The following is an 18,890-nucleotide window of genomic DNA, read 5'->3' on the forward strand; positions in this document are numbered from 1 at the left end:
AGAACATAAATACCTTTATAAATCTGCTTCCTGCAGCCATAACTCAAAAGTTTCTTTTGTGAAAGCAGGTTAATAAATAGATTACATGTCCTTACTACAACAGAACATGTACTGTTGTTGGAACTTCACCAGGCTGAAATGAACATAGTAGGTTTGCTATGATAACACCATGGGCCCAAGCCATTTCATAAGTGCATATGGAGTAAAATGACCAATACTGGGTCTGCAGGTGGACAGTAATGCATACTAAGTGAAGATTTATTCCAGAATAATTGCAAAACAGAGCAATTATTTTGGAACAGCATCTACGCAGAGGGCAATTCCAGGTATTCAGAGCACATGAGTTTATTACAGATATGATAGTCAATTTCACTATGCAGACAAGTTTCCTTAGCCTTTGTAAAATCATCTTAAAAATATTGCTTTTACTAAAGGTCTGCAGAGCTTTTTATCATACCCTACCATTTCTGTTAAATATATTAATTAGGTTCAGCTTCATTGCCTAATAGAATAGTTTACAGGATCCCAACAGTAAGCTTTTCTGTCATGCAAGAAGCAAGCTTGACACAAATTAAGATTTCTCGGTTACCCCTCTGGAAGAAAGTTTGTAAGGTTTTCTTGTTGCTACTTTTAACAGAAAAAGCACTCTTACTTCCAGTTATTCCCTACAGTAATGTAAAATCTTCAAATTCCTTGTGGCTGAGTATGTCCTTGCTCTTACCTGAAAGGACAGTTTCCACTGTACAGAACGCTTGATGTAAATACATCTCTACCTTATTCAGACATGAAATTATTTCACCTTCAACTCTATTAGTTCTTGAGAGAATGTATTTTGTGGTGTCTCCCCACATTTTCTCAGCGCATTTTACAAGTGTGTTTCACTCTGGCTGGATTAAAGTATATGCACAAAGCACTACATAAAACAACAATTGGGCTAGGAGTTTCATGGCAACAATTATGTCTTTGAAGTGGAACAAGAAAAATACCCATGATCTGTTGACAAAAAACTTAATCCACAAGATGGAGCTTTGGACATAATAGAAATGTACTCTGCAAAAAAAAAAAAAAGGAGGTAATCATATAATTTTCCTCTCAGATAGTTTAGGGCACAGGTCTACCAGAAAAAAAAGAAAAGGAAAAATAAAAGCTTTTCATACCAGCTTTGATTCTGGCAATCTCGAGGAATTCAAGTCTCTGTATACAAGTTATAACAAACAATATAGGCCTTGGAAAGATTAGGAAGCAATTGTAACTGAGGAGGTATTTTAATAACCTTAGCTGTAAGACCACACAAAAGCAAAAGAATGGTAGGTAGAATAAAAAAAAGAGAGATTAAGCCTACTGTGCGAGTTTGCCTTAATACTTAATTTTTTTTTTTTTTTTAAATCAAGCACACCTAGAAATGACAGTATGTGCAACTTAACCTGTCTCTTAGTAAATGCTGAGGGTTTATTTAAAGTGCAGGTGGTGCAATATCAAACTAAAAATGAACTATAACTAAGTACATTTTTAATGGCTAACCCCATGGCTTGCAAAAATTTTCCTAAACAAGACACCCAGATATGTTTCTTGGCAGCTTTTCTGTACTATGGCCTCACCCTGGTAGGACGTACTCAGGAGATAGCACACTTATGTGAAGGGGCAGAGAAGGCTAGCTGCATTTCTTGGTAGCAAGCTTTCATTGCAGAGCAATGTTAATAGGCTCTGATGTAGCTGTTAACAAAAGAAATAGTCATGCTGTAATCGTGGGCCCATGTATACCGTTCTTGTATGTAACGTAAAATGACTGAAGAGAAGGAACACCTCAATTCTCTCATGTGAAAGCAACTATTTTTTTAATCTTAAAATCAAAATAAAACATGTATAATTAAATGCTCCCAATATTAACAATTAACAATATCTAATCTCAGTTTCACTGTTCTTAGATAAAGCTGCTCTTTCACAACACATCAAAATGTGTTTAAACTCTACAAACTATATCCAATAAATACATACTGACAGATCAGGTAGTGCTTTGGAGTATTCATTTCCTATATATCATTTCAGGAAAGCAATTTCCCACATGATGGAAGGAGGTACTATGGCGACCTATACAAATAGGTGTGTGTTTCATTTTTTCATACTGTGAGATAAACTCCAGTGGTAGTATCCTTGTTTCTCACTGTATGTTCTCCTATACTTTTGGTTACTATATGCTATCCTAAGCAGCCTCCTGCAAGGCAGCTTTAAAATACAACTGTGAATAGTAAATATCTTCAAAACAAGTCAAGGCAATCATATCTATGCAACAGCTGAATACACACACATTTTCTTATGATGATGACATGACTATTTCACAACCAACTGGAGATGCCATTAAAGCAAGGGATCTCAAAGCACTTTAAAAATAGTTTAAGTATGTCTATATAACCACACAAGTATCCAGGTTACCACAGGTTTACAAGAATTTGATACGAACAGAAGTAGCTAAGACCAGTAATTTATAATTAACATGTTTTTGCTTTTATTGCCACAGTATCCCCATTTCAAATATTCTTTGTTTGGCAAACAGAAACGACTTCCTCCTATCTGTGCTATCACTCTACTCACAAACCATAAAAATTGTCAGAACTTGGGTCATCCTGCGCATCTCTGCCATGGAAGCACCAAAGAAGAGCAGAAGTGCTTTATCAAAGCTTTCAGGCCACTTTCTTATCTGTCTTGTGAAACTGCCCAACTGAAAACAAATACAGTGGCATAAGTTACACAACAACTAAGCATTATTGTGAACATTATTGTGAACATATTGTGAACAGGCTATTCATACCAAGCCTGCAGAGCATTCTATACTTCTTTAATTACAAAGACACTACTTAGCCCACCAGGTAACCTAGGATACAAGTTTGGTACAAAGATACTTCCAAGGGCACTTGTGAGTTTTCCTCATTTTTCTAAATTATTCCTCAAAAACATACCAGAAAACAGTATACTTCAGTTTTAGATGTAGGGTAAAACCCAGACTGGTTAAAATATGTCCAAGGTTTTACTTTTCTTAGTACTTCTGACTATTTATTTGGGCTGTCATCCTAATGATATCATAATACAATATTAAGCTTTTGACGTTAAACAGCAGAAAGCACTGAATAGTCTTTCATTAGCACCACAAGAAAGCAATCTGTAATTGAACCAGTTTGCTGTACAGATGACTGCAGCTGCAGGGTGCATATACGTCAACAGCATCTAACAGACTTACTAGTTAAATTAGAAACTATAGCAAGTGTTCTCAATACGCAGGGTCTAGACTCTGAAAATAAAGCGTATTAGCAAGGGAAGCGCACAAGACTGATTAACAGCTTGCTGCAAAAAGGCCAAACTGACAGGCGTGCTTAGCAGCAGCCTCCATCTAAGAAAACAAAAAGAGATGGAGCCTGAAACGTACTGCCTTGCTCCAAATGCCCTACATTTCTGAAGCTGCATACAACTAACTAGCCAAAGTTAGCTGACAGAATGGAGCAGCTTCTGTTCGGCTTGTCAAGAGCCACCGTAGAAAATGTGCCAACTTAGTACATGTCTGCTGGAAGAGCTTAGCAAACTGCCTACATTGCCAACTCACAGGCAGCTGCATGGCCCCATGACCCAGCAACCAACTTGAGCCACCACTGCCTGACACAGCTAGGCTTATTAGCTCAGGAATGAGCCTTTCTAACCACAGCCACGTTACTTGGAGCCAGCTCTACACTTGAATCAAACAGCTGTCGAAACATTGCTGTAGCCACATTGCACAAGTGACTGATTTGCAGACACAGTGTGCCACCAAGAAATGAACTGGTTCCAACCAAGGAAGTCAGGGGCACAGAGCATAACACAGGAAGGGGAGAATATGCCCCACACAGCTGAGTCATAGGACAGATTGCAGAGAGCACAGGCAGGATGCACAACCTTCCCACTGAACCCTCCAGCCACTGCTGCAGCAGTACCAGCACCAGGTAAGCAACTCCGTTGCTGGATTTCCAAAGCAGTGTTTCAAAGCCAGAAGAGTTATCTGGAGTAGTTTCTCCTGTGGTTTCACCCTATTCAGGGAGCTGGGTGGAGACTTCAGACACTGTGTCTTCAAATTCAACTGGGTCACTGCAGACTGCATTTGTTTCTCAGTCCAAGGAGCATATTTGCATAGTGCCATTTAAACTCAATCTGGACGATGGTTCTCAATGAACTCCTTTAATAGTTCCTTTATAGCTCCTAATAGTACCTCACTTAGTTCCCAAAAGCAACATCTTATAAATTCCTGGGCAGCCCGAAGAGAAAGGACGAAGGGGATGCTGCAACGTGAAGCAGAAAGCAACAAAGGCACTTTTCCACCCCCTCCACCACTACAATGTACAAATGAAAGCAAGCACCTTTGCAATGCAAATCCACCCACTGTACAGATACCTGTACTTCACTCAAAGTCACTTCCTGAAATAAATATCTAAATGAATCTGGGCTAAAATCTGACCAATTTAACCCAGTTACAAAGTAACTCTGGAGCAGGCATAACCTGCAATCCATGGAGTTATTCCTGATTTGCATCAGTAGCCTCCACAGTAAGCAGGGCAGTTATGTTCGGGTCTGAACTGACTACTTTTTTCCCCTGGCGTCTTTCTCCCTCCTTCATGAATCCTGAACACAGCTGGAAGTGTTTTGCTATGGTTACCAAAGCTGAGGTACAGGCGGTGCTGAGGTTTACGTCAGGGGCTGAGATACGCAGAGACTATTTATTTTCTGGAACTGATAAAATTTATAAACAACTGTTGACTATTTTCCCCTAACAGTAAAAGGGCACAGATAACACTACTTTGCTCACTGGCGTGGAGGCTACTGTTTCATCGCACTTCTGTTAGCTCAGGTCTATTTTATCACTGCCACCGTAACGGTGCTCCTGTTGCCGTCGGAGCAGCAGGTGTGCCTACTACTCTGCAAAACAGCTGTCCTCTCACCTCGCTGCCAGACCCGGATGAGGCGAGGTGGGCGCAGGGAAAACACGGGAAGGAAGGCGGAGCAGGACAGCTTGCGAAGAGGCAGGTTGCTGTGAATTGGCCACAATGAAAGGCAAGTTCAGCTAATAGCTTGGTTGGAGTTGCAGCTGAATTATGTGTACCCAAAGCAAGTGGCAAAATGCTGCTCCTTGCTTGGTAAGCGCCTGCTTTCAGCACCACGCTTGCTGCACTGTCAGGTTCTCCTTCAGCTGCAGACATTTGGCAAAAAGCTTACTTAACCCTGGCTTGCTCCGTGGTGCTTCCAGGTAGAGGTCAGCCCACTGGACCTGCTGCTGTAACTAGTTTCAACTAATTGTTTTCAACCCAGACCAATCCAAAAGGGAAAAAAAAAGTCATTAAAGTAATAACTTTTAGCAATACTGCCTTCACATGCAGGTACCATCCTAGGAAAAAGTGAAGAGCACCTGAGGTGCACCTTGGGAGCGCAGCCTTATCCAGAAAGAACATGCAACCTTAGCTTTTTACCTCCAACTAGGGTAATGAAGCTACCTATAGATATAACTCAGGAGCAATCCTCATAATGCCATCATGAAAGTCTCAACGTCCCAACACCCTCAACCAGCAAGAAAGAAGGCTGTATCATTATGTGCACTCCTAAATTATTACAATTTATGCAAACTAATACTACTTTGGATTTAAACCATTTTAGATAAATGAATGTGCATGTTACATTCAGACATAGGAAGGACCTGAAATTTCACATTTCTGTGCACTAGCATAATAAATCAAGTGTCATGGTTTTAAGAGATTGCTATGAATAGCCAATTTTTAGTTTCACAGAGAATGTTATCAGCAAATGCTCTTTATAGAGAGGCTCTTCGTTACCATCAAGATGACTCACTGTTATATACTCCTGCTTACTAGATAGCTATGCGAAAAAAAAAGCTATGCTGCTCTGGCCATTACTTTCATTTGTCTAATTTTCCTTATATGATTTATTTACTTATTTATAGGAAACTGTCCAGAAAGGTGCTACTAAAACTTTTATAATAGATTTTATGTTAGTGCATTTGTTTTCTTTTTAAGCCAGACGGATCTCTTCCAGCTCTCCCTTAAAACCAACACAAAACAGGGAAATCCCTTTGACATATGCAATGCTATGGACTACAAACCATTTTAAGTGTTCCTTTAAAACTATGTTAAAAAAAGTAGAGATTAGATTTTTTTTTCCCAAAACTGTGCCATGTAATAAAACAGTTTTAGCATGTATGTTTCATTTAATTTCCATGAACAACAAAGCTGCTTATCACAGCCAAACAAACTACAGAAGCCTGCATCACTGTCACAGTCACACATTTCACAAATATGATGGCTCACTCCCTCTCAATCCATTTTTGAGACCAATAAAAACTTTGTTACATGATATGCAAATTTCTCAGCTGTAATTTGGATTTTTTTTTAAACAAACAAAATTTTGTGATTACAGTGTATGAAAACACATGCACATAGTTAACTTCTCTATATTTACCTAATCTACAAGAGAAAGAGTACTAAACTGTGCACAAACGTTATAGTTAACAGCAGAACAAGGATATTAATACCCTCAATTACTAGGAACTAAAGAATGTAATGTAAAAGCTTCATTTCACATAAGAAATAAATTTTCTTCTCCTTAAAGGATATCTCAGTTCAGAGGAAAACAGGAGTTGAATCAAGCCAATTTACAAGAGATCAACTTTAAAGTGCCTGCAGTTATTTTGTCCATTGTCAGTTTAATTTCGTTTTAGTGACACCAGTAATTTTTAAGGATTGTAAATTATTAGAAACAGTTTATGAAGTAGCACTGAAACTGCTCGTGAACAAAATGTTGAAAAACTCATAGAAAGCATTGCCAAATTCAGGGAATACTGCATACATTGCATGTCCTTATGGAAATGATGGGCACTACTGGTACTTAGCACTTCTAAGAACCCAGACAACACTGAACAGAGCAAGTCATCCTGGTTTTGAAATACATTTTTCATAAAACTTCTTCGTCCATTCCTAGCAAATGTAACTTGGAAAAGTAACATGGCACTGTACTTCAGCTTCTGAACCGCCAAAATGAGTATGATCTTGATTTCTCTCATCAGCATAACTGTATTATTACAAATTCTATGCCATCAACTTGGCAGTGATACAAGCTGAGGTGGCCAAATGCAAAGCAGTAATGGTGCACAACCTGTAGTCAGCTAGTAAAAGCTGAGCCTCATCACAGGCTAAAGTCCTGCTTAGAATTTTATAGTGTTGTGTAAATTCCTGTGTTACTCTTAACACTGCAGGACTTGAATTTTCATAAATTTTGACAAAATTTTGACAAATACTTGCCTCAACAAAATGGCAAGTATTATTCTCAGTTTTTAGAAACTAAACTGAAACTAAACAAACATAAATGTTGGACAAAATACTTAATTGCATACAGATCCACAAATCGCTTCCAATTGTAATTAACAGCTCCTTTAATTGAAAGTGTCACAATTACTTTCCTTCTCTAGAAGTGACAAGTCTCAAATCTTCAGTTGAAGTGTGATCTTCCCTGTTTTCTCCCTACCTTCACTTTCAATGACAACATTAAGACAGGAAAATTTTCAAGTTCTCAGACATTAAACTTATTCTAACCCCTTTTTGTTAGAACTGGAAATATGTAGTTAGTTTCACTATTAAATTCTATTGAAAATAAATTGAAAAGGCTTGTCCTTACCTTGGTAGGAAGACACTTTCCACTACATAGAAGTCTTGCATAAGAACATCTCTGTCTGGTTTTGAAGTAAGGTTTCCTACTGTGTATCCGATTCCCAGCTGGATAGCACCTTTAATAGCTGAGGATGCAGTCTGCATAGAAAGTAAGAATTCAAGCATGAGTTTGCTAAAAATAGATTTCTGTTCTTTATCAGTAACGTTATATGCTAAACTCTTAATAATTTTCATAACAACAACGCCATGTCATCTTCACCTCCTAGGCCTCAGAGAGATGACTGCTTTTCAATTAAAACATTTAAAAGAAACACTATGTTGGAGCAAAAACTACAAAAATCAATTCTTTGGTTGCACAGACTGAGACTTTTTAAATTACCCAAAAAATTTAGACATTGGGTTATAACTTATCATAGAACAGCAGGTTGGAAAGGACCTCAAGGATCATCTGGTCCAACCTTTCTTGGCAAAAGCACGGTCCAGACAAGATGGCCCAGCACCCTGTCCAGCTGAATCTTAAAAGTGTCCAATGTTGGGGAATCCACCACTTCCCTGGGGACATTATTCCAACAGCTGATTGTTCTCATTGTGAAAAATTTTCCTCGTGTTCAATCAGAATCTACCCAGGAGTAACTTGTACCCATTACCCCTCATCTTTTCCCTGTGACTCCTTGTAAAAAGGGACTCTCCATCTTCTTTGTAGCCACCCTTCAAATACTGGAACATGGTGATAAGGTCTCCCCTAAGCCTTCTTTCCTCAAGGCTGAACTAACACAGTTCTCTCAGCCTTTCCTCATACGGCAGGCTTCCCAGTCCTTTGATCATCTTTGTGGCCCTTCTCTCCAGACTGTCCACATCTTTTTTGTACAGCAGGGACGAAAACTGAACACAGTATTCCAGGTGTGGCCTGACAAGCCCTGAGTACAGTGGGATAATGACTTCTTTATCTCCTCTGGTGATGCCCTCGTTGATGCAACTCAGCATCCTGTGGCTTTCTTTGCTGCAGCAGCACACTGTTCACTCATGTTGAGCTTGCTGTCCACCAGGACCCCCAGGTCCCTTTCCACAGAGCTGCTCCCCAGCTGGGTAGATCCCAGCACTCTTGGATTATGGTTTCCCAAGTACAAGACCTTACATTTGTCTTTGCTGCACTTCATGAGGTTCTTGTTAGCTGACTCTTCCAGCCTATCCAGGTCTCCCTGCAGGGTGGCTCTCCCTTTTGAAGTATCCACTTCCCCACTCCGTTTGGTGTCATCGGCAAACTTCATCAGGGTACACTTGATCCCATCATCCAGATCGCTTATGAAGATATTAAACAGTGTTGGGCCCAATATTGGTCCCTGGGGGACCCCACCTGTGACAGGTTGCCAGTTTGAAAAGGAGCTATTTACCCCCACCCTCCGGGTGCGGCCTGCCAGCCAGTTCCCCACCCACCGCACAGACCACTTGTCTGGACCTTAATGTATCAGTTTCTCTAGGAGGAGGCTGTGGGAAACTGTATCGAAAGCCTTGCAGAAATCCAAGTAGACAATGATGTCCAATGCTCAACCCACCTCAACCGAGCAGGTTACTTTGTCGTAGAAGGTGATCAGGTTTGTCAAGCACAATTTGCCCTCGGTGAACCCGTGCTGGCTTTTCCCAGTCACGTGCTCCATTGACTTGTGATAGCCCCCAGGAGGATTCGTTCCATAACTTTCCCTGGGACTGAAGTAAGACTGATGGGCCTATAATTTCCTGGATCCTCCTTTAAGCCCTTCTTGTAGATGGAGGTGGCATCAGCCTTCTTCCAGTCTTCTGGGACGTCTCCCAATCTCCACAACTTCTCAAAGATTATGGAGAGTGGCCTCGCAATGATGTCAGCCAGCTCTCTTAACACCCTTGGGTGCATAACGCCAGGGCCCATCGATTTGTAGGGGTCAAGCTCCTGTAATAGTTCATACCAACTCTGCCTTCACTGATGGCGGGTCCGTGTTTGCACCAACCTGGATTTTTGCTCCCAAGGCCTGGGAGCCAACAGCGCTGGTAAAGACAGAGGTGAAGGAAGTGTTGAGAACCTCTGCCTTTTCAGTGCTGTTGGTGACTAATTCACCTCTCCTGTTTGACAGCGGACCAATATTTTCCTTCTGTTTCTGCTTGTTGTCTACAGACCTGAAGAATCCTTTCTTGTAGTTTTTGACATCTCTGGCAAATTTCAATTCGAGCTGAGATTTTGCTTTCCTAACTGCATCTCTGCGTGCCATGGCAATGCCCTTGTAGTTCTCAACAGGTATTTGTCTGCTTTTCCACCTCTGGTACGCTTCTCTTTTGGTTTTGAGCAGACTCAAAAGGTTGCAGTTAAGCCAAGGGAGTCTCTTGCTCCGCTTACTTCCCTTCCCTTTAAAGGGGATGAACTGTTTTTGTGCTTCCAGGAGAGTGTTCTTGAAAAACCTCCAGCACTTGCTAGCTCCTTTATCCTCCATGGAAGCTTCCCACAGAATCCCTTCCAACTGAGCTCTGAGCGAGCTGAAGTTTGCTCTTCTAAAACCTAAAATCTTTGTCTTAGTACTAACCTTCAGTGTGCTCAGCAGGATCCCAAACTCCACAATATTGTGATCACTGCAGCCAAGGCTATCACTAACTGAGATATTACAAAGCAGGTTTTCTTGCGAGTAGCAAGTCCAGCAATGCCTCATTCCTGGTTGGCACATCTAACATTTGTATGAGGAAGCAGTTGTCCATGCATTCCAGGGACCTGATGGATGACATGTGAGCTGCTGTATTGTTCTTCCAACAAATGTCTGGGTAGTTGAAGTCACCCATAAGAACCAGGTTCTGTTGACCCAAAGCTTGCTTAAGTGACCCAAATATTGCTTCATTGGCCTTATCATCTTGGTTTGGAGGTCAGTAGCAGATACCTACTGTAAGATCCCCCTTGGAGACAACCCCTCCGATCTTGCCCCAGAGGCATTCGATGGGGCTTCCACAATCACCGTAGTTAACTTCTTTACTTTCAAGGTTTTCCTTAACATAGAGAGCGACTTCTCCTCCTCTTCCTCCCTGCCTGTCTTTATGGAACAGCCTATAGCCACCCATCACAAACCTCTTAAGACATTTCCAGTCTAGCTGGACATTCAAACTGCTTTAGGATTTTAAAACAGCATGCATTATCTTCTGGAAAAAACAGTCACAAATTCCAGGCGATTGTACATGCATGCCAAGGCATCACAGTGCAAGCTAATGGTTTAAATGCAGATTCTGGATACAAATGTATTTATTAAGTTCTGCTTAACAGTCAATGCAAGAGGTGCATTAACTGGGGAGAATCCAGAGAGAAATGAAAGTGATGAGGAAAGAAAAATATCTCTATAAAAATCTATACGCACAGAATTAAATTACTTAAATTCAACAAACAGGGCTTGCAGGGGAGAGAAGGGTTCAAAAGGACAGTGCCAAATTGTGATAGATACTGTATATATATGTAAATTGAGACCATCTCTGAAACTCTCACACTGACAATCCAGCTGGATGGATTAAAAAAAATGGCAGAACTGAGTCAAAATAAGAAATTAGTCACGAAAAGAATTCTTAAGATGGAAGGAGTGAATAAAGAAAACCATTGCGAAGGGAAAGGCGGCTAACGGGAAGGGAATATCTTCCCTTGGCATGGTGTATTTTCACCAGTTTGAAGATACCATTTTGGTTCCTGTTTTCAGGTTTTACCTCCCACCCACCAAACAAGCAAGAGACTGTGCCAGTGGAAGCAAAGAACACCAGAAGTTTCATGGTCAGAACTACTTCAGCACTTGAAGAAAAACATTTCAGGAGTGGGAATTACATAAGAAAGGGTTCAAGTACACAAAACTACTCTTGTTATAGTTCTTGGAACAGCATATGCTAGAGTGACTGCTTATTTTTAGAAAAGAAAAGACAGAGATGTGTAGCTCCTAAATAATTAAGACTGCACACCAAGCAGAACTTGCACTTGCGTAACAGTTCAGGACAGGCAATTTGGTGGGAACAAACAACACCACCATTCTTAGACTGCTGCTTTGACTATTAAAAAGATTTGGCTTTGTGTCATAACAAGATTCACATTTTTCTTTCCTTGAAAGGCCTCTATTCATGAATGATTAATACCCAACAAAAGCAGTAATTATGTAACTTTGATCAAACCAATACACATACAAATAGAGTTCTTGCTTCATAGCTGGATGCCCATCTTGTTCACTGCCACAGCAAGGGACTGTGTCTGAAAGAGCAGCAGATAGCACAGTACAGTATTTTATTAATGAGAGAGGATAAGCCATTCAAAAAACAAAACAAAACAAAACAAAAAAACCAAAAAACAAGGCAGGTAATCTGGAAATGTGATTTCAAGAGGAGAATTCTGGACCACCTTTCAAGCTCATAAACAGTTTCTGTAGGATTTCTCTGAATTCAAAAGAAGATCTGCAGTCTCCAGAGGGCAGAATGTAAGGCCTTCTACTAGTATGGTGCAGACCTCACCTACAAGGTTACCTTCTTGTTAATTTCCACTCCTGTTCAAGAGTGCCATTAGTAATCACCCATCACCTGTGCAGCAATCACAGCAATGGGTTTAACAGAAAAGCAATGTTACGAAATCATTCGGGATACTCTAACAACTGTTTTAAAACAAATTGATAGTAGTTACAGCATGCTGAAGGCAATTGCTGGCCAGAAGTCAATTGCTGGTGAACCACTGTCATAAGTTAACACCAAAAAAGGCTGGTCACCCAATATCCCCTTAGCAAATGACAAGTTTTTGTTTTCACAGGCCTTAAAACAAAAACAAAGCAAACCTTGGAATTTGTCTCAATACAAACACTTGTCTTGGTCCAACTTCTTTATTATTATTATTTTGTGATTAAGAACAGAATCCAAGGAAGAGATAAAAAAGCTGCTCCTCAACCCTTAGGGGAAATGTTCTTGATTCATCCATTTTATTACTACAAAAATACATTTATTGGAATCTACAAATGCAAATGGAAAAATTGAATTCTCTCACACATTTTTCCTTATTCAGGCACCTCCCTGAATGCCCATGAATGCAGCAAAATCTAGTATCAAACCTAAGCCCCTTATTTCTTTCAATTCTTCTTGAATACTCTTCTGCTGTAGAGAAAGCAATAAAATTCAGCATCCTTCTGTGCCACGAGTTCTCTCTTTTGGAGGCTGAAGTAAATTTTTCTTCCTATTAGCCTCATGCAGAGGTTCACAAAGTGGCCCTGAGCCCATGTATCAGCTGTAACTGTACAGCTGACGGCATACAGTGACTGTACAGTGACTCTTGGATCATTTAACCTATTATCAACACCTTCTGAAGCTCCAAGAAATGAAAGGATGAGAATAATCAGCAGGATAAACAACTTCAGCTGATGAATTTCAGACTATGAAACTAATTGGATTTGTAGCAAATGGTGCACACTGTAACAACTGTCTTCGCTACCTAAAGGGGCACAACAAAGCAAAAGTTTTAACATCCTCCTTTTGCTGATTACAGGGTATCACTGTCTATTGCACGGTGCTTTGGTGGTTTTTGTACTGACAATGAAGACAGAAACACAAAAATGTTGCCAGTTTCAGACTAAGCTACCTTTTATTGGCTCTGATACTGTGGATCCTAATGTGCCAGGCCAGGATCTGACCTTGGCAACACGTAACAGCATAAACTTGAATGGGTGTAGGTACACAATCTAATCTCTCTCAGACCAGCCGAGGTCTTATCAACTTACACTAATATTCATCTCTGATGCTACTGTTGAACAGAACAGACCTGCTCCTTCCTGTCCAGCCCCCAAAATCTATGCATTGGTACTCTTCCCACTGTGCCAGCAACAGTTTCTCAGCGTCCAGCCAACCAGTTACAAAAGAGCTCATACAACTACAAGTTTTCAGCAGGATCAGTCCCCCGATCACATAAGCACTATGTCAGCCATCCAGCTGAATAAAACAAACAAACAAAAAATCACACCCTCACAGCATAAAACAAATCAGATAGGGCTTATATTTGTCTTGCTACTGGGTGCAGGACAAGTGAAGTCTGAACCAGCAAAAAGCCGACCTGCTCAAAATTAATGTGTCATCGCCTCCTGAACACATCTCAATGGGCACTGAATTTATGCTAGCTCAGTGCTTTGTGCCATATGGCCAGCACACTCTTGTCTTGGTAGTGGGACCCCTGGATTTCTCTCCAATCCACAACCAGAATCAGGTACAGTTTCTCCCCACTCCAGGTTTTCAACAAAAATTAGTTCAGGAGAGAAAAGCAAGACTTTCACACAAATTCAGGTTAAACTGTACCTTACGTAGATACTGGGAAGGAAAGCATGAAACTATATGATTAAGTATAATGTAAATTACAATTCCTGCAGCCATGCAAACTGAGAAATTGCCCATTCCTTGTACTACTGCCTCAGAGTGCCAGTATTTCAAAGCAGGTAGGGACATTTCTCCTCCACCTACCACCAGTTGCCTGTTAAATGGGAACAGATCAGCAAAGGGAAAAGGGCTGCATTTCAGGAAGAGATGTACTGGGGAGAAAGTGCTCCAGGAGAAGTCCCACAATTTCTAAACTGTTGAGACAAAAAGCCTCCCAGACAGACTCTGCTAGACCCAGCTCCACATTCATCAAATAGGATCACCCTACCTCTTTAGATTGCTCTATATCCAAGTAATAGATCAGCAAATAATAGAGGGATTTATTGTAATGACTTTGTTATTTTTACCTCAAGCTACAAAATTCCTTCACTGTATCTCATAATGTTTAGGTAATTACACCTTTAGTATTCCCACATTTTTTATTTTAATTAATCTGCCTTGCTGTCCACAATAAGAACATATTCAAAACTAAACTTAATTCTTCCTCCTGCCTACTGCCTCTCCACAGTTTTATCCCTGCGCAACATACCTTTGCCCCTTTTTGTCAAAAATAACTATGTATTTTCTCTATATTTGTTGTACAGCATTGCTAAAAGGCCTATAGAGATGAAAAATTATATGAAAAGTCATAAAGCATAACAACAGGTTACATGATGAAAACAGAATATAATACAGAACACAGACAGTTAGGTATATAGAATATCTGCATCACCAATAAATATTCTAGCACTAGATGTGCTGTCTCATTAACTACTATTCTCTATGGATGGGGCTTCCACTCACTCTACATCACTCCAAGCTGAAATCCTTTTTAAAAGTAGCAAAATAAATGAGAACTTAAATCCTTTCAAATCAGGTATTAAGTTTGTGCAGGATCCCACGAATGTACTAGGTAGGATTTTAACATTGTTTTTCTTACAGATAATCGCTTTCAGGCTAGTTCTGTAAAATTTAAATTTGTTATTTTCATAAAAGGAAGGTGTTACTCAGACACACATAATGTATGTAAAGGCAGTTTACATTCAGATAACAAAAAAATCAGCTGAACTGAAGCTATTTAACAACTGTGCAAGTTAGGGACAAGGCTATGGAAAGGTCTGGAAAAGTCTGTCCTTGAAAAAAAAATCCAGAGATGACAAAAATATAGGTACTATAATTCCAGAAAGTATCTTATACATTGCCAAATAATTATTTCCATTAGAGTGTGAAAGTTGTAAATGGCTGGCAAGCCTAACTAACCACTGATGTGACAGTAAAGGATTGGCTCTGTGTACATAGTGCACAAAGACTTCAGATATGGTAAACAGGTTTATTCTTTTAAACAAGTTTTCTTGTATTTTCTCCGTATTTGTATGGGACTATTAATGACAGAAAACAAATCATTTTAAGAAACCATGAGCAGAGAGGAACTGAGTGGAATGCAAGCTTCATTTAATTTAATAGAAGTTCTCCTCTACTCTCATTCACAAAGTTATTTTCCTATCCTTCTTTTAATTCTCAATTGTTATTTGCTAAGTCTTTATGCATTCCCCACAAGCAGCTCGTGAAAAATGTAACTCTAACATTCTTGCCTTCTTTAAAAGTAGACATCCTAGGGACATCCTTTAGGACTGCGTGGATGTAAACTTTGCCCTTGTTTATCTGTTCTCCGTTTTTATAACTCATTTTATCACAGCTGAAGTTTGGCCTATGAACTTTCTGGGGCAAAGATGGTGATTCTTCCAGAAGGCATTTGACTTATTGCAGGTGCTATAAAGCAATGAAAAAAATGGACTCTGTCTCAGCAACTCCACCTCATTATCACTCTGGAACGCAAGATGATGTTTGCTTTCTTTCACCCTCTGTACTATTGTCATTCAAACAGGTTTTAAAATCTGCCTAATGAAATGGCAGAGATACCTAGTTATCACAGTTCTGCATAAGAGATGGGGAGAAAAAGGCATGTGAGCAGAAACCACCACTCATTAACGCTGCTCTGCAGCCATGCTTCCCACAATGTAGCTGCCATTAGTTCATTTCTTTCTACTACTGTCTGTGGAGATGCCTGCTCTCACCTCCCTCACCAGCCCACTCTGCTGCTTGGTGGGACTTAATGAACTGGACTGGTGTAGAATAGCTGCCTTCCTTCAAGCAGCATTCTCAGAGAAGTTAAAAAAAAAAAAAAAGAAATCCACAGGGTGTCACTTGGTCAAAATGATTCAAGCAACAGAGGTTAGGCCAGGTGTGAATTTTCTACTACAAGTACACATTTGTTCTGCACTTATACTGGTTACCTTAAGTACCAGAAATCCATGCACACTATCACTCCCAGGCAAACACAGTTTATCTTTTCTAGAGCCCTGAAAAGATACTAAGCCTCCATAAATTGTGTAAACCGTTAAGCCAAACCACCTGAGGAGAGTGCCTGTTGAAAAACAGTATGTCTTCTTCAAGCGACATTTAAAAAGAACTCTCTTTGAACATTAAGAAGTTGCAATTAGATTCAAGACATACGTGTGATTATTGCCTAGTCCGTTGCTTCTGCACCAGAGCGCTCTCGTTTTTGAGTGCCTGCTGTGCTTACAGTCCCATTGAAACAACATTTCTTGCAGCTGCTTCTGCTGAAGCTTCTGGAGGTGGCTGCCCCATCTCAGCATGCTCTCTGCAGCTGCCACATTTGAGCTATCAATTTCCTTTTACATTGAATCACAAACAGGGACATAAAAATAGAGTTACTAGAAAATCCCACTGACTGAACTAGTTTTACTGTTTCTCCACAACTTGTAACTATGGGTCACTACAGCCACAGTACTCCTTCACTATTCCTTCAGTTCACACTGTTCTTCTATCAAATGTTTGCCCAGCTGCTGCAGGTCACACTTCATGAAGCTGGAGTTCTGCCCATCACCCTCACCTCTGGCTCTTGCTGCTGCGGGGGGGAGGAGGTGTGTCTTTGGGGGTGAATGTCTATTACTAAGTTGTTCTTCCCTCCTACAGAACAAAATTACCTTAGTGCCACTAGTCTGCTTTGCAAGAAGCAGCTGTAACCTCCAGAGGAAAACTCTACCCATTGTTTTTCTTATAATAAGGCAATATATAACTCAAAATAACCAGAAAAACAGACAGGTATGTATTTGTACAATGCAGATGTAATTAGAAATGGTCCCATTGAACGAGAAAAATAAAGGTCTGCAGCAAAGAGTAGAAATATCCAGGGTGTATCTCCTTTCAGAAAGTTGAAATTATACTGGGCCATGCCATGTTCTTTTGTCATTCTTTTTCTCTGCACCCTAGAGCAATGCCTCAGTACAAACTAATGCAGCACTACATGCTGCTCTATATAGTGTTGGCTGTGCTTTCTATATTATACATATCAATAGTTGTGCTATTAAAATATAAACAGTAGACCTTATATTTTTCTGGCATACTATGCTGAACGCTAGCATAAATGCTAGATCATTAAACAAGTGCAACTGATAATATTGTATCTTTTTTTTCCTCTTTATATAATCACTGTTTAAAGTTGGTGAAAGTAGTTTTCTTGTAGTTCTTTGAATAATTTTAGCAACTTTGTCGGGATGCTGTCCCACAAAACAGTTAAGACATCTACACATTAGATTTTTCCAGCTCAACTGCTATCAGAATGATTTTCTGACCCAAGCTGAAGGTGATCTCTCTTCATTTTCCACAACTGGATTCAGGTGACTCCACGGCTTTCAATTCATTTTCCTCCATTTCAAAACATTTATGCTGCAGTTTCAGGAATAACCATGAATCTAAGCATTTTGGTTCTCTCTGTCTCTCTGAGAAAAAGAATTTGAGACCTGTAAGTCTGGTAGTAGCCACTGCTCCAGGCAAAGCCACTAAAGACAGTCATTTCAGTATCTTTGCAGACATACAAAGTGCTCAAGAGTCTGCTATTGAAAACATAGGTCCCAGTGCAGCAAAACCTCCAGTAGCGACGTTCTAATGCCTGCAAGAATAAGTACCCTACGTGCAGACATTAGACACAGGGCATAAGCCAATGCCAAAAGTGATGCAACAATGCTGCTTGTACATGTTGCAAGCTCTAACAATAGGTAGCTGGTTTCCTTTACTCAGGCAAATTCCCTTTGCTCCTGGGCAAAGTGACTCACACTTACGATACGCAGTTTTGAAAAGGTTAGTGTTTGTAATAGGCTAAGCAGAAGAGCCACAAGATACGTAATAACGAGAAACAAAGCCTAATTGTACACACGTGTGGCAGCCTTCAGATTACAAGTACAGATTTTGGTAATCTAGCAGCAGGTTTCCACAACAAGTGCACTATATATATTTGCTTTGTTTTCTGGTGTGATTTTCTTCTATGCACTTAATGGGCTTTGACAGACCTGTCTGTGCCCCATTCTTGCCACCATCCTAGTATCAAGCATCAGGATGCTACCGAAATCTGTTTTGTCAGGAAGCAGATCTAGGGACTACTGTGTGACTGATGACATTGTAATGCGAAAGCTACCTGTGTGTCAGCAGCTTCTCACAACAAAGTGCAAAATATCAGGAGGAAATGAAAAAAAGTGGCTATTGCATATTACAGATTTCAGTGACAAAACTGTGAAGGATATCCAAGAGAAGCTACAGTCTGCATTTTGTTGCCAGGCTCCCTTGCTACTTTACTTAGGATCTTCAAGGATGAAATGGAGCAAATAACCGCAGCCTCTCTTTTTTTTTTCCCTCTCTTTATTGAACTCTTTCTGAAAAACAAACAAACAAACAATTAAAAAAAAATCCCAAAACAAACCAACCTAAAACCAAACCAAACGAATGAACCAAAAAAGTGCCACCCTCAAAGAGCTGGCCACAGTTTGC

The 18,890-nt window shown here is 40.1% G+C and overlaps 1 protein-coding gene across 1 annotated transcript in view; it reads right to left on the reverse strand.

The window, feature by feature from the left end:
• The window catches only part of PIP5K1B (phosphatidylinositol-4-phosphate 5-kinase type 1 beta), a 114,552-nt gene that overhangs the window by 53,314 nt on the left and 42,348 nt on the right, over nucleotides 1–18,890 (reverse strand). The window contains exon 4 of the mRNA XM_072859199.1: nucleotides 7,696–7,826. Within this exon, the coding sequence (XP_072715300.1) occupies nucleotides 7,696–7,826 (131 nt within the window). The remainder of the gene's footprint in view (nucleotides 1–7,695; nucleotides 7,827–18,890) is intronic.

The sequence above is a fragment of the Ciconia boyciana genome, chromosome 4, assembly GCF_034638445.1.
Source record: "Ciconia boyciana chromosome 4, ASM3463844v1, whole genome shotgun sequence".
In the NCBI taxonomy this organism is placed as follows: domain Eukaryota; kingdom Metazoa; phylum Chordata; class Aves; order Ciconiiformes; family Ciconiidae; genus Ciconia; species Ciconia boyciana.